This window comes from Daucus carota, chromosome 8 (genome assembly GCF_001625215.2).
Source record: "Daucus carota subsp. sativus chromosome 8, DH1 v3.0, whole genome shotgun sequence".
Lineage (NCBI taxonomy): Eukaryota > Viridiplantae > Streptophyta > Magnoliopsida > Apiales > Apiaceae > Daucus > Daucus carota.
In genome coordinates, this window is record NC_030388.2 from 23,318,509 (window position 1) to 23,332,123 (window position 13,615).

The 13,615-nt window shown below is 36.0% G+C and overlaps 3 protein-coding genes across 3 annotated transcripts; 2 read left to right on the forward strand and 1 right to left on the reverse strand.

Moving 5' to 3' along the window:
• Positions 1-698: 698 nt before the first annotated feature.
• Positions 699-3,865, reverse strand: LOC108198386 (O-fucosyltransferase 19-like). The gene is made up of 8 exons (XM_017366138.2): positions 3,115-3,865; positions 2,863-2,935; positions 2,679-2,752; positions 2,386-2,474; positions 2,069-2,201; positions 1,730-1,962; positions 1,095-1,571; positions 699-1,011 (listed from the first exon to the last, which is right to left on the reverse strand). Exons 1-8 carry the CDS (start codon positions 3,721-3,723, stop codon positions 807-809), a joined length of 1,893 nt encoding a protein of 630 aa, XP_017221627.1. The 5' UTR covers positions 3,724-3,865; the 3' UTR covers positions 699-806.
• A 4,779-nt stretch (positions 3,866-8,644) lies between these two features.
• LOC108199851 (large ribosomal subunit protein eL33w) lies at positions 8,645-10,710 on the forward strand. Its single transcript, XM_017367849.2, has 4 exons — positions 8,645-8,814; positions 8,999-9,263; positions 9,354-9,396; positions 10,481-10,710. The coding sequence occupies exons 1-3, from the start codon at positions 8,783-8,785 to the stop codon at positions 9,393-9,395; spliced, it is 339 nt and encodes a 112-aa protein (XP_017223338.1). The 5' UTR covers positions 8,645-8,782; the 3' UTR covers position 9,396; positions 10,481-10,710.
• Positions 10,711-10,849: 139 nt separating this feature from the next.
• On the forward strand, positions 10,850-13,163 carry LOC108199849 (probable sugar phosphate/phosphate translocator At3g11320). The gene is made up of 4 exons (XM_017367848.2): positions 10,850-11,998; positions 12,082-12,185; positions 12,317-12,545; positions 12,692-13,163. The coding sequence occupies exons 1-4, from the start codon at positions 11,552-11,554 to the stop codon at positions 12,836-12,838; spliced, it is 927 nt and encodes a 308-aa protein (XP_017223337.1). The 5' UTR covers positions 10,850-11,551; the 3' UTR covers positions 12,839-13,163.
• The last annotated feature ends 452 nt before the right edge of the window (positions 13,164-13,615 follow it).

Genomic DNA, 13,615 nt, shown 5'->3' on the forward strand with positions numbered 1-13,615 from the left:
ATGGATATGGATCGGCTTAAAAAAAATCCGGTCCCGATCCGATCCGAATCCGAATCCGATGAAATAAACGGATATGGATATATGGATTTAGATTGATCCGATCCGAACCCGATCCATTGACAGGCCTAGGTCAAGCTGCCTGTACTAGGATAAACTTGATTTGTCAAGGTTGTGTTCACTTGACGTGAATGGAATGTAGGAAGAATGGAATAAATTTTATACTAAAAAATGGTGTTGGATCAAAGAAAATATATACAACTTTCATTCCTTCAATCATTTCATTCCTACTATTTTAATTATAATTCTTTTTTTTTTTGTCATTATTTTAACTATAATTCTAACCCAATGCTCATTCCATTTCTACATCATGTTTTCTCACAATCTTTCTCACAAAAAATTTGAATACATTCATATTTTGTTACTATTATCTCATACTTTATTCCTTCTCCTTAAAATTTCTATATAACTTTTCATTCCATTCCCCCTCATTCTATTCCAAAATTACTATATGAGAAAATGATATAGGGATTTTTCGGTTCAGGGTTCATCATTAATACTTCAAAGTGTTGCAATATTTGTGATTCGGATCCATTAGGTTCTTGCAATCCTGTGCAGAGCTTGTTCAGAGATGGTTGTACAGATAGTTGTAGTGAATGTGATCATCATAGTGACAGTTCTATGCATGCTAAAAAATGGAGCAAACTGGTATGTTTGAACACATGTCTGTGTTTTTACACAAAAATGGATTATCTTTGATCTGAATTCTATGAAGATAGTTATTATGCATGCGGATTTTTCTAGTCTTGCTATTGAGCTTTCGAGGGCACTTTACAGATGCAGCCCGGCAAAGGATTTGCATAAAAACTTTGTTCACGTTTAGGCGTCACGCCTGCTACTCTATACTTGGGTGCTGCAGTCCTATTTGCATGAATGTTCTTAATCTGTGTCGAAAAACCTTCCCAAGATAGCTTACCCTCATCCAATGCATCCACAAGTTTTGCAAAACTGCGTCTGCAAGAATTTCAAAAGACATTTAGATATATGAAATGCTACAATAGAAGGGTTGCTGAATTTGCTGTGATGTTTTGCATTACCTGTCAGGATCAATGGTTTTGCGAAAGCCTTCAAACATTCTGTGGCCACGCACTGCCTTGGCCATATTTCCGTCGTAAGTGTACACAAATACATCACTCTCCACCGCGACCATGTAGTCTAATGCTGCAAGCTTATTGTGCCTGCCTATAAAAGGTTTCAGCTCCTCTTCTGTAGCTAATGTTGAGTGATCAAACAGTTTTGGGTACTTTTCGATGAGTGCATTTAAGCTGTTTTCCCCATAAATCTTGCCTGCAGCTATGTAAATTTTAGTCTCTGAAGGATATCCCATTGCTTCAAGAAACAGAGCTGCCTCTCTTGGTGTCATGGGACAGCCACCTTTTAGTCGCCGCTGTTTACTTTTAATGTGTTTTTCTTTCCAATGCTTTACTTCGTATCTCATCTTCTTAAGCTCCGCGGACTCCTTTGATGTCAGATTGTGGTTGCAGCCTGTGAAGGCTAGCATATCCTTCTCATATCTACAATGTTACTTTCTATGATAAGAAAAGCAAGACTTGCATATTTTAAGAAGGATTAACTGTCAGTCGCAGGAAAAAATTAATACTGAAGAAGATGGTTTTTGGCTAGGTAAATCAAGAATTACTTGCAAATTATAATTAGAAATGAAATAATTTACCTTAAATGTAGAGCAACATAAGGGTCTCTGTCGAATTTAATTCTGTTAACTAGTTTATTTCCTAGCTCAGTAATATCATCCGCGAATTGAAGAGCTTCATACATTGCGCGGCATCTCAGCCTCTGGATTGAGTTTGGGACTTGATTATTAGCAAGGCGTGAATTGGTATGTGTAAATTCTATCACTTTGTTCGTTTTCAATAACGGAAGTATCTGCTTTTTATAATAACTGGGCTGTAAACGAAAAAGAAGAAGAAGAAGCAGATTGTTAGGAATTTCCTCCCAGCACATTTTACTTCTAATATCTTGACAGAATTTCATAGTCACGTCACCTACATACCTTAGACCAAGAAACCGGGGATTTCACAAGAGGCTTAACAGCTGCTAAGTCCGGAGGAAGAGATTCCACTACATCCACATCCTTTAACAGAACTGTCTTGAAGACCAACCAGTCAAAAATATCCTTAAAATCACTGAGAAAAATCAGTCTTAGATCAACTATGTTATTCAAAGTACATAAATGATGAGTTTACTTTGTTTTTTACCCATCTTGAGTATTTGTTTGAAGCATGATTAAACATTCTTTCATTACATATTGTACGTGGCAAGATCATCTGGGAAAAAAAATCATGCAGTAGGATAGAGAATCAGAGGTACCTCGGGTCAGTCCAGAAGGATGAGTGATCCAAGGAAGGAATAACCAGGGTAGCATTCATTATTTTAGCGATTGCAACCATATCACTTATCTACAAGAACCCAAAAATGGAGATTATTACACCAAAAACTACAATAATTTATTTATTGAAAGGCAAGCAAGTGATCTCAGACACACATGCCTCAGACGAGGCTCTAACCCCAATTTGCTTATACAAGAAAAGGAGGATATCCGCTAGGCTATAAGTGCTGGAAATTCAAAAGGAACATATAGATCGAGATTTGTTTATGCTTACTCCAGTTTTCATCTGATTCAGCCCCCCGTTTGAATGAACTAGTATGTAGCCATTTGTGGCGGCATTTTCATTAGCTGAAAACATAATATAACAGCAAGGACATAAAAGATTTGATATATTAGAACAATTAGACAAAATTACAATCGTAGCTCCTATTACTTTAAGCTGGGAAGCAGAAACATACCGATTTCTTTACTTGACCTATCTATGCATGGGTAGTAGTCATCAGTTCTGGGATTCTTCCAAATTTCTGGAACCTGAGATAAAAGATAGGCCAAATTAAAAGCTAACTGATACTGAAATTAAAAAAATAGTTATTATCTTGTCATGGTCTAAATTTCTTAATCAAATTACAATTAGAAAATACATATTGGAAACTAATCAAATGTGACAATTGTTTCAAAACAGTCTGCTAAAATGAGAGAGGGATTCTGACCAGAAAGTCCCTCATAGCTTGTCGAACTTCATTACTATTTTCTTCTGATTCCTCCTCTGCAATGTACTCCTGACTATTGTTCACTAAATCGGTATTCAACAAGAAATCTTTTTTCTTCACAGGATGAATCAGAAAATCATTTCTCTTCATTGGATGTATCAAGTGATTTCTTTTCTTGGGATGTATCAAAAAATCATTCCTGTTCAGGGGGTATATCAGGAAATCATTTCTCTTCAATTCTGCAGTTTTTGAATTTAAGCTATGCATTAGCATCATTTTCAAAATTATAGTTGTCACAATCAAAAAAGTTAAAGCGCCAGAAATCCAGCTTCTTATGTTCTTCTTCTTCGGCCTCAAATTCAATAAAGACCTCATTTTCCTCCTCAACACGACACCACCATCCACCACAAGCAACCCTGAGCGGTGGTGTATCGGATGGCTGTGGAGGTGGTTACGACTGCTGCCTGCATCACTAGTGCCCCCTCCACCGCCATCTTCATCATCATCTTCCTCCGTAGATTCAATGGAATCTTTTGGCCTTCTTCTTGATCTCGACGAAGATAGGGGCAGGAGTGTATGCACCGAGCTAGCTTCAGCAATAGGTGACATTTAACGTGGAATTGGAGCTTCTTGTGTGAGATAAAATCAAAAAGTTTGCTTTAATTGATTATCTTGCTCATTCTTTTGTTGTATGTTCATGCACTACGTGAAAATTGCCTACTTGTTTTTTGTATGGCTTTTCTGATTATGTGTCCTAAAATTAAGGATTAACACCCATCTATCTAGAACCCTGTCTTTCTTGCTCTAATTGAAGAATTTTTATTCAGCTAAGACTAAATTAATTTCTAATTTTAGCTTAAATTCAACTAATTTTCAGGCTACTTGTAATAACATAAATCATGTCAAACCGCAGATTTCCTTTCACCAAAAAAACAATTAGCAACCAGTCTTAAGGCATAAAAGTACTGTAAAATTGTATCTTGGTTTCGAATCTTGATCTCACTTCATCTGCATAATCATTAGAAATCGAACAAGAACTAAGATAATCATGTACTCCCATTCCTCTCATTCTTAGTATTTATGTCTGTTTCCTGCCCACTGCTGAATTTAAGCTCTACTATAGCCTCATCACAAGTCTGTCATAAAATCAGATTTTGTATCTACTCTTGCAACTAGAGCTTCATATAAAATGCCAGACCAAAACTGACACACTGGATTATACACTAATTTAATAAAATAATATAAACTGGGCATTTGCCTTATTTGCTGTGGAAACAACTAGTTCCAAATTGCTACAAGTTTTTATAACTTGCACCATTAGTATCTAATTATCTGCATAAAATATATGTTATATAAATTAAGACAATGTTCTACTACTTGTTAGTAGTAGTAGAAGATGTGACCCTTTTCAGTGTTACAGTATATACAAGCAGGGAGCAGCATAATGCTAATACAATCCACACATTTGCCTGGCTGACATGAAACTTATTATTTTAGTTGGACCATCTTGTGTAAACTACTTTAGGATAAAATGGCATTCTGGAACTGTGCTGGAAATTGATATACAAACAGCGGGATTAAATCAGAATGATGCTGACTTTCAGCTGCTGATATCAAAGTATCTTGGATCCTCTGGAAAATGATATTCCACATTCAGCTGCATTGAGTAAACAATATATCTTTAGTTAAACATCTTTTGAGTGACACGTATTAAGAAATTCAAAAATTTACACTAGTGACTAGTCTTTTCATCCCAAAAAAAGTTGTCATCCAGAGCCCTAACTGAAAAAAGAAAAAAAGAGTTTTTAAGACCGATTTCAGAGGAATGTTCCAATACAACTTCTGTTATCATCTAATATTCTATATATATTCTAATTAGACGGTGCAAGAGTTAAGTTTCACTCTGATTTGGCCATTTTTGCACCCTGTGATAGTTTCTAGCAGGAGTTAACCTATTGAAACTGCCACTGGTTAATTATAAACTAATAAAATCCAGCTGTACTAATAGCACACAAGGACAAGGCACTTTTGAAATGAAGGCTTGTGATCAGCAACTTACATAGACCGTCATAATCATGCAATTAACGCCACAATCAGAATGACAATCACAGTAACATTAATAAGGGACTATGATTCCCCTAACAGGCAACTTCATGTGAGCATATAACTTAATAGGCAACTTGACACAAGCATATACTAATGCCCAAGAAAAAAACTACACCATGTCAAAGAACTAAGATAATTGAATGCACTTGGAACTATGAAACGAACACAACGCACCTTTCCTCATCAGCGACAGAATGGCGCTGAGAGAAAACCACCCTCAGATCGTTGTACAGATAGATTTTCCTCTCTTCGTTATCTATTTTACTTCGCAGCTGTGACAGAAATTTAAATTTGCCTTTCTCAACTGATCTTGAACACTTTCTAGGAGAAGGGCATAGAAACCGGATATGAAGAGCATACCGCAGTGCACCTACACTGCCAGGATTCCAATTGACCTTGGAACAAACATGAGCAGATTTCAGGTCAGGTAGATGTCACCGATCCAACCAGTCAAAATCCTTGCCACCAGTCCTCTGTTCTACATCAGTTTTACTGCTGGTCCCAAAACCTTCACTAACTCTGACAACTTCATCAGATTAATACATCTCCGAAACTTGCAGATTTTCATTCTTCATGTCTAAAGTTTACCAATGCTCTTTCTTGTTGCTTTTTGCAGTCATGATATGATCATCACGATATAAGCCGGTTTACACTTGTTTATACCATGTAAAACTTCATCTTAGACTTCTCTAGCGTCAATGTACTTCAAGCTTAAAATCAAGCACAGTTTCCGGCAGATCCACTTGCAAATGGTTTGTGCTTTACATTGTCTATAGTAGTGAACTATATATATCATGCAAATTCTCAGTAGTCAGTACAGTTGAACCAGAGTAATAAAGTAGACAAAAGATCAGATCACATCAGTTACTACATTATATGTTGAAGACGCAGGGTGAATGAGGACTATAACTGCATGGCTGTAAAAAAAACTGTCAGGACTGACAGAGTGACAGGGAGATGTTGTACCTCGTTCCAATAAATTCTAGCTAAAATGGCTGTCTTTTGACGATTACATAAACGTTAAAACAATAAATAGTCACAGATAAATAAATGATTGGTGATACTTGTACACATGCCAAAACCCAATATCCAGTCATCACTTTGGCATTACATTTCTAGTAGAACTACAGAAGAGGAAGACACAAGTTAAGCCTAGAGTACGAAGTATTGGCAGGAAAATCATCTAGCACAGCAATGCACAGAAAATCATTAGTTAAAGGAGTTGGTTAAAATGTTAGGCAAAGGATCAAGATTGAATTTTTCATGACAGCGTATAAGTTATAATAGAACTTTGGCACTATAAAGAACAAAATACTAACAATGGGCTGATTATCAGTGTATTTCACAAACTACACACAAACATATACCATATTGCCAATGGTCATACACTTAATACTTCAACTCCGTAAAATAAACATAATACTTCAACTCAGTAAAATTTACTGTTGCTTGTCTTGGTTACTGATAATTGACGAACTAACCTCTAGACATCCATTATCCCAACAATCCAACACCTCATAAATAAACTAATAAAGACTGATGAGATAATAAAGGTTACAAAAAAAATAATTATCCCTGTAATCATCTATTTAAATTTAAGTTATCAGCAAACTCAAAAATCATACTTCACACATTTTCTAAGGACATTATCTAGTACCATTGTCTCTTCCAGTTGATTTGCTCCATTATCATTTCTGGTGTGACTTGGCGCACCATCACCGTCTTTCTCTTCATTCTTGCTTAAAAGAGCTTCAAGAAGCATACTACAAGAACCATCTTCAATAATTTAGTCAAAAAAAAAACCATCTTCAATAAGAGGCCAAGCGTCAGATTCACCACATACCTAAAATCGGACATAATCAAGGATGATAATGTGTCCTAAAGCTAAGGATTAACACCCATCTATCTAGAACCCTGTCTTTCTTGCTCTAGTATCAAGAATTTTATTCAGCTAAGACTAAATTAATTTCTAATTTTAGCTCAAATTCAACTAATCTTCACGCTACTATGTAATAACATAAATTATGTCAAACTGTAGATTTCCTTTCACTAAAAAAACAATCTGCAACCAATTAAGGCATAAAAGTACTGTAAAGTTGTATCTTGGTTTCGAATCTTTATCTCATTTCATCCGAATAATCATTAGAAATCGAACAAGAACTAAGATTATCACATAGATGAAACAGAAACTTTATTCACATATAATTATTGACTACAAAAATAAGGAGTTTTTATCCCATCAAAGGAGCTAGAGCATGAGACATATTTATAGTGACATTGCCGGTGTGCGGAGGAGAGGTGACACTAGAGTTGGATGCATCACAATAGCCGCGAAGAATGTCACCCTCTTCAGAGGTGAACCCGAGTGAGCCAAGCATCGAAGGCCAGCAATCATGTCCAATAATCCTTATGGCACGACAGCAACTCGGGCCTAGGTAGGCCTCTCCATTGAGGAAGAAAAGAATGACTTCCCCGGTGCAGGACTGGAGCTTGAACAAAGAGTCCCAACAAGTAGATGAGCCGTCTTGGTCGAGTTTTAGCCGGGTTGCTAAAGATGAATTTGAGATCAACAATGGCCGGGGCATTACAATGGTGAATATGTAGCATGATGCAATGAACATGCAGAGAACTAGCTTGGAAGAGTTGGCCATAGTTTGGAGAAGAGGAAAACAAAATATTTTGGGAGATCTTTGTAGCTCATTTTATAGGCAGATGAAGATAACTGAAGTTTTAAGAGGGCAAGCCAAAGTTCACAAAACTTAATTGCTTCATCAAGTTTTTTAAGAGGGCAAACCAAAGTTTACAAAAATTAATATTTAAATATTAATTGGTTGATTAATGTTTCAAAATATCTCAAAAGTCCTATTATCTATTCTCTCATTTTTTTAGACTCTGCTTCATACTTTTTGCCTATAAACATATACCAAGTTATTTGATGAATAAATAATTATGGCCTTGTTCGACTATTAGTATTTTAAAAAAATAAGTTACTTACTTTATTAAATAAGTAAATAATGTTTAATATTTAATATTTATTTAATATTTGATATTTAAGCAAGGTCTAGGATCACTAGAAAAAACATCTCTTACAATAAGTTAACATAATGAAAAAAATTCAATTATTTAGAGTGGCTTTCAAAACAAATTTTACCGAAGGTCTCATTATTACTAATTTTATAAAAAAACACCCGTTTAAACAAATCAATTTAATACGAAAAGCTTGGTTATTTTAAACGGATTTCAAAATATTAGGTAACTTTGATTTTGATGTGAAGAATGATTTAAACTATCTGTAAAGAAAACAATTCAACATTGCTTATATCAAAACGATTTTTTTTTTAAACCATAATCCCAGCCCAATAACTTAAACACCCAATATGGGCCTATCCATAAATCTTTAGAACAACTAAAAATCCCGAGAACAGGAAAAACCAGCTATTCAGCCCATACATATACACACACATTCTATATAACCAACATATGAATTAGGGTTTCTTACTTCTTCTCCGCCAGCATCCTCTCAGAGTATCAGGTAAGCGGCACCTTCTCAATTCAACCAAAAATGGTCAAGGGCAGGCAAGGCGAGCGTGTCAGGTAACATCCATATCTCTCTCTCTCTCTCTCTCTCTCCCCCTCTCCCTCTCCCTCCCTCTCTCCCTCTCTCCCTCTCCCTCCATCTCTCCCCTTATTCTCTCCCTCCTCTCTCTCTCTCTCTCTCTCTCTATCTCTCTCTCTCCCTCTCTCTCTCTCCTGAACTGATAATGTTTGTGCTTGGCAGGCTCTATGTGCGAGGAACAATCTTGGGCTACAAGAGATCGAAATCAAACCAGTACCCCAACACATCTTTAGTTCAGATTGAAGGAGTGAACACAAAGGAAGAGGTCTCATGGTACCAAGGCAAGCGCGTGGCTTACATTTACAAGGCCAAAGTTAAGGTTAAGGGGTCCCATTATCGTTGCATTTGGGGCAAGGTCATTAGGCCTCATGGTAACACCGGTATTGTTCGTGCTAAGTTCACCTCCAATCTCCCACCCAAATCCATGGTAATGTATAGATACAAGCTGCTTGTATGCATAAGCTGTTGAAATGTGAATAAGTATTGATTTTTTGTTGTTGGTGTTGTTTCGGTGTAGGGATCGAGGGTGAGGGTCATGATGTTCCCGAGCAATATATGAGGTACTACTCAGCTCATTGTGTTTCGTAATCTTGAATGGTTGTTTGAATTTATTTGATTTAATTGGCTGTTAGTTGATGAAGTTAAGTTGTGTTGTTGCATGTATGTTCACAATTGCTAATGTACTGCACACATTAATTTTTTTAATATTGTATTGTAAAAGGTTTTTTTTTGTTGGTTGCAAATGTTGATCCTTGACTATATACTGCACCCCCCTCCCCACCCCCTAAATTTTGGTATAACAATAAGTCTGTAATAGGATTAGAAGGTTAAATTGTGTTTTACTGTGGAATTTGTTAAATTGTGTTGTAAATAATGGTTTGTTGGCAAGTCTAATATATTTAAATAAGGATACTTGAATGTGGAGGCTTTTATACATTGTTCTTGACAAGCCACCGTTATGCTCTACTATGTTGATTGGAAGCATTTGGAATTTACTTGCATTTGTGGGGAAGAACCTATTAGAGCCGATAAATAAATCATGTTCTATTACTTGTATCATGTTTGTCATAGTAATACAGCAGGGAAACCAACTGCTTAAAACAAATATGTACCCACTGAATTTGTCAGTACATGTCCTTGATATGTAACCTTGCTCTCTGGTTTTAGGTAACAGTTTTCCCCGGTAAGGGGGATGTCCTGGTGCTTTAGAGCATTTTTTTTATTCAAATGTTGTGTTTGGTCCAATTTCAATGGAAGTAGGGAGAAGGGAATGAAATATGAGATACATTCTTGATTTTTTTTTTCCTTCCTCCCTTTCATTCCTAGCAAATTGAATTAGAGCTTAAACTTACTGAATTAAGGAGAAAAGCTCCGATTTCTATATTACTCACTTTTTTCATACATCAACTTAATAAAATTGACCTCGTTAAGTCGTTATATTTACTCTTCCTTCATACCTCAATTTTTTCTCTTATAGTTTTGTTCACAATTCCCATCTCATTCCATTTCAATTTATCTCCCTGAACTAACAGAGCATTAATGTTTCATACTGCATGTGTTTTTTTGGTTCTTATATGCACATGCACATACGTATTTGTTTGATGAATTTATTATAACTCACTGTAATTTTGTCTCTCATATCAGGATCACTGTACTGGTGGAAACATGTCATTGCTTGCTTTGGAAGGGTTTTGCTGACCAGGTCGAAGCCAGTGATGTATTAGATAGATTTTTTTCCGGTGCAAACTTAGAATCTAAGACTTTGGTTTTATGTAATTTCTGGGTGTTGAGAAAGACTAGTATTTGGCATAATTTTTGTTCATTTAAATTGCGATACTTGAAATCTTTGGATGAGAATGACCATTTTATTATAACTTTGTGGATTCTTATCCTCTACTGCTTTTTAAAACCAAATTAGACTGAATAGCCAGTGAATTAGCCTAAGAGATATGGTAATAGTGGTTTTGGTTTGCTTCGTGTCTGCCTTGCAGAAGTTGCTACAGATTGTTTTTTGTAGTAGATTGTTTATACTTCCTATTTCTGTAAGTTGATTAAGAGGTTTTTTTCCGTAAAAATTAGAAGTTTGTTGAGTCGCTCATCAGGTCTGGATTGGTATTTCATTTTTACCTAAAATCCTGTATGATCGTTGTTTTGATTCTAGTAATACTTTTTCCCCAAGACCTTGAGATTCAGTTCGAGAACACACACTCTTTTAGTTTGTGTTGATGCATTCGAACATAATAACAACCGTTTTTCAAGTCTAATGATTTAGTTTTTCTGTTTTGTGGTTGCTCATATGATCAATAGTTAATGTATGCTGACTGTTTTGCCGTGTTGATTCAATTGCTTAAGACTCTCTACGAGCCCCATTTTCAGGCTAAAGCACGCTTTGCTTGTAATTGAGTTCTATATTTTTCTGTAAAATGCGTTCTTAAATCACATGTCAGTCACCTTTTATACAGGAATTCCCTCAGAAATGTGGAATATCTAAGAATCAAAGTCTGTGATTACATAATATAATTCAACTAAAAGTCTTATGATCACTTTGCGTATATCAGAATGGTCAACACACCCTCCATTCCAAATTCAGATCTTTTCGTCTTGGAAGAACACACACATTGAGTTCTATTACATAGTAATGTATATTCTACAGCATCAATAGTTCTTTGCATCGTCTTCAAGTTCAATCTCCTTATTTGAACTGAATCAAACTCGATGTTGGCAATAACGGGGAACCGATTCTATACAGTAGGACTCATATCAGCCTGGTACTCATCAAACATTGGGATTTTATTGTTGAACAAATATCTGTTAAGCGACTATGGATTCAAGTACCCGATTTTTTTAACTATGTGTCACATGACAGCTTGTTCATTGCTGAGCTATGTTGCTGTTGTGCGGATGGAGCTGGTTCCTATGCAAATGCTCCGATCACAGAATCAGTTCTTTAAGATTTGTGTACTCAGTTTTGTCTTCTGTGCCTCTGTTATGAGTGGAAACATTTCGCTCAAGTATCTGCCAGTGTCGTTGAATCGGGCTATTGGAGCTACCACGCCATTTTTTACTGCTGTGTTTGCGTATTTGATCACCATGAACACAGAGACTTTGCTCGTGTATGCTACTCTTGTTCCAGTAGTCATTGGAGTCGTAATTGCTAGCGGGGTACGAAAAAGATGAAAACTTGTTTCATGTGTTATATATTCTGTTTCGTTTCTCATTCTGTTTGATGTTCACTGATACCTCAGGAGGAGCCAAGTTTCCATCTCTTTGGATTTATAATGTGTGTTGGAGCTACGGCAGCTAGAGCACTCAAAACAGTGCTTCAAGGAGTTTTGCTTTCTTCAGAAGGGTAAAATTTCTTTCATATTCGTTTTACTATCCCTGAATAACATATGGTCATGCCAACTAGCCAAGTACCAAATTCTACTTCATTTGTTTGGATTTCTGTTGAATCTTTTTTATCTCTATATATAATTCAAGGGAGAAGATGAATTCTATGAATCTCCTCCTATACATGGCTCCGGTAGCTGTTGTGCTACTACTTCCTGTAACACTTTATATGGAAGGAAATGTGGTAGAAATCACATTAGCTCTCTCCAGAGTAGATTTCAGGATCGTGTGGTACCTGCTATTCAACTCCGTGCTTGCATATTTTGTGAATTTGGCAAACTTTTTAGTTACGAAGCACACCAGCGCTCTCACTGTCCAGGTATCCTATCTTCCTTTCATTTTCTCAAAGTTAACCAACTGATTGTATAATATCAGAGAAAGTGTAGCTTAATTGAGTTAGAATGTGGCTTCATTAAGTTAGCCTTATTATTCACTATCCAGTAACAGAATCGTTTGTTCTTCCAGGTCTTAGGAAATGCTAAAGGAGCAGTTGCTGTGGTTGTCTCCATTTTTATTTTCAAAAATCCTTTATCAGTAGTAGGAATGTTTGGTCACGCACTTACAGTTCTTGGGGTTATCCTCTACAGTGAAGCCAAGAAGCGTAGCAAATGAGACATCGCTTTAACATTTGTACACTGCACCTTATGAAAAAAACTTCTTTTAACCGGAATGTAGGGGGTCAGAATCCTGAATGAGATGCTGTATGTACTGTTCTACAGCTCTACCACCACAGAAGTAAAGATGAACATCTCTTTTTTTTTTTTTTTTTTTTTCCGTTGTCATTTATTTAGAAAGATTTTTTTCTGAGCAAGGTGTAAAGTTGTCACACTTGCGCTTGACCCAGAATACGAGGGACTCAGGGAATGAATGTCAGACGAATTTATTAAGCATAATTTATCATCAATTCATCATAAATCATAATATTCATTGTTTGTTACTAAGTCACATTGAATCTCTGCACTGGATAGTAATGGCAAAACATATTTGTATTATGCTGCAGTTAATCCAAGGACAAGTGAATTCCTAGATACTGTAGCTTTATATTCAGATCAAGTTTAATCTAATTAAGATTCAAGGTCTTCTGGACTTTCATGGTTAAGGGTTTGCATTTGAGCTTACCACACAACATGAGCTTTTAATCACTAGTTAAGACCCTGCAAATTAAGTTGACTTGATATCTACATGCTCTATGTGAGAACTTGCCCCTGATCTGTACAAGTATATCCACACTAAACCTCTTAATGACCTCTTTGGAAACATGCATTTTATTTGAAATAATGTATTCAATCAAATGACATGTATACATAAACAAAATAATCAGGATGCAGAATTTTGTTGGAATCTGTATCACTTGAATATTACCAGAATTTGAAATGAAACTCAAATAAT

What these genes read in the sequence shown, in the direction of transcription:
- LOC108198386 (XM_017366138.2), bottom strand. Translation starts at nt 3,723, where the DNA reads ATGTCACCTATTGCTGAAGCTAGCTCGGTGCATACACTCCTGCCCCTA. An exon ending in TGAATCAGATGAAAACTGGA is followed by an intron (nt 2,475 to 2,678) that starts GTAAGCATAAAC and finishes GGGTTCTTGTAG; the next exon opens with ATAAGTGATATGGTTGCAAT. An exon ending in AAAACCATTGATCCTGACAG is followed by an intron (nt 1,012 to 1,094) that starts GTAATGCAAAAC and finishes AAATTCTTGCAG; the next exon opens with ACGCAGTTTTGCAAAACTTG.
- LOC108199851 (XM_017367849.2), top strand. Translation starts at nt 8,783, where the DNA reads ATGGTCAAGGGCAGGCAAGGCGAGCGTGTCAG. An exon ending in AGGCAAGGCGAGCGTGTCAG is followed by an intron (nt 8,815 to 8,998) that starts GTAACATCCATA and finishes TGTGCTTGGCAG; the next exon opens with GCTCTATGTGCGAGGAACAA. An exon ending in ATCTCCCACCCAAATCCATG is followed by an intron (nt 9,264 to 9,353) that starts GTAATGTATAGA and finishes GTTTCGGTGTAG; the next exon opens with GGATCGAGGGTGAGGGTCAT.
- LOC108199849 (XM_017367848.2), top strand. Translation starts at nt 11,552, where the DNA reads ATGTTGGCAATAACGGGGAACCGATTCTATACAGTAGGACTCATATCA. An exon ending in GAGTCGTAATTGCTAGCGGG is followed by an intron (nt 11,999 to 12,081) that starts GTACGAAAAAGA and finishes CTGATACCTCAG; the next exon opens with GAGGAGCCAAGTTTCCATCT. An exon ending in CCAGCGCTCTCACTGTCCAG is followed by an intron (nt 12,546 to 12,691) that starts GTATCCTATCTT and finishes TTGTTCTTCCAG; the next exon opens with GTCTTAGGAAATGCTAAAGG.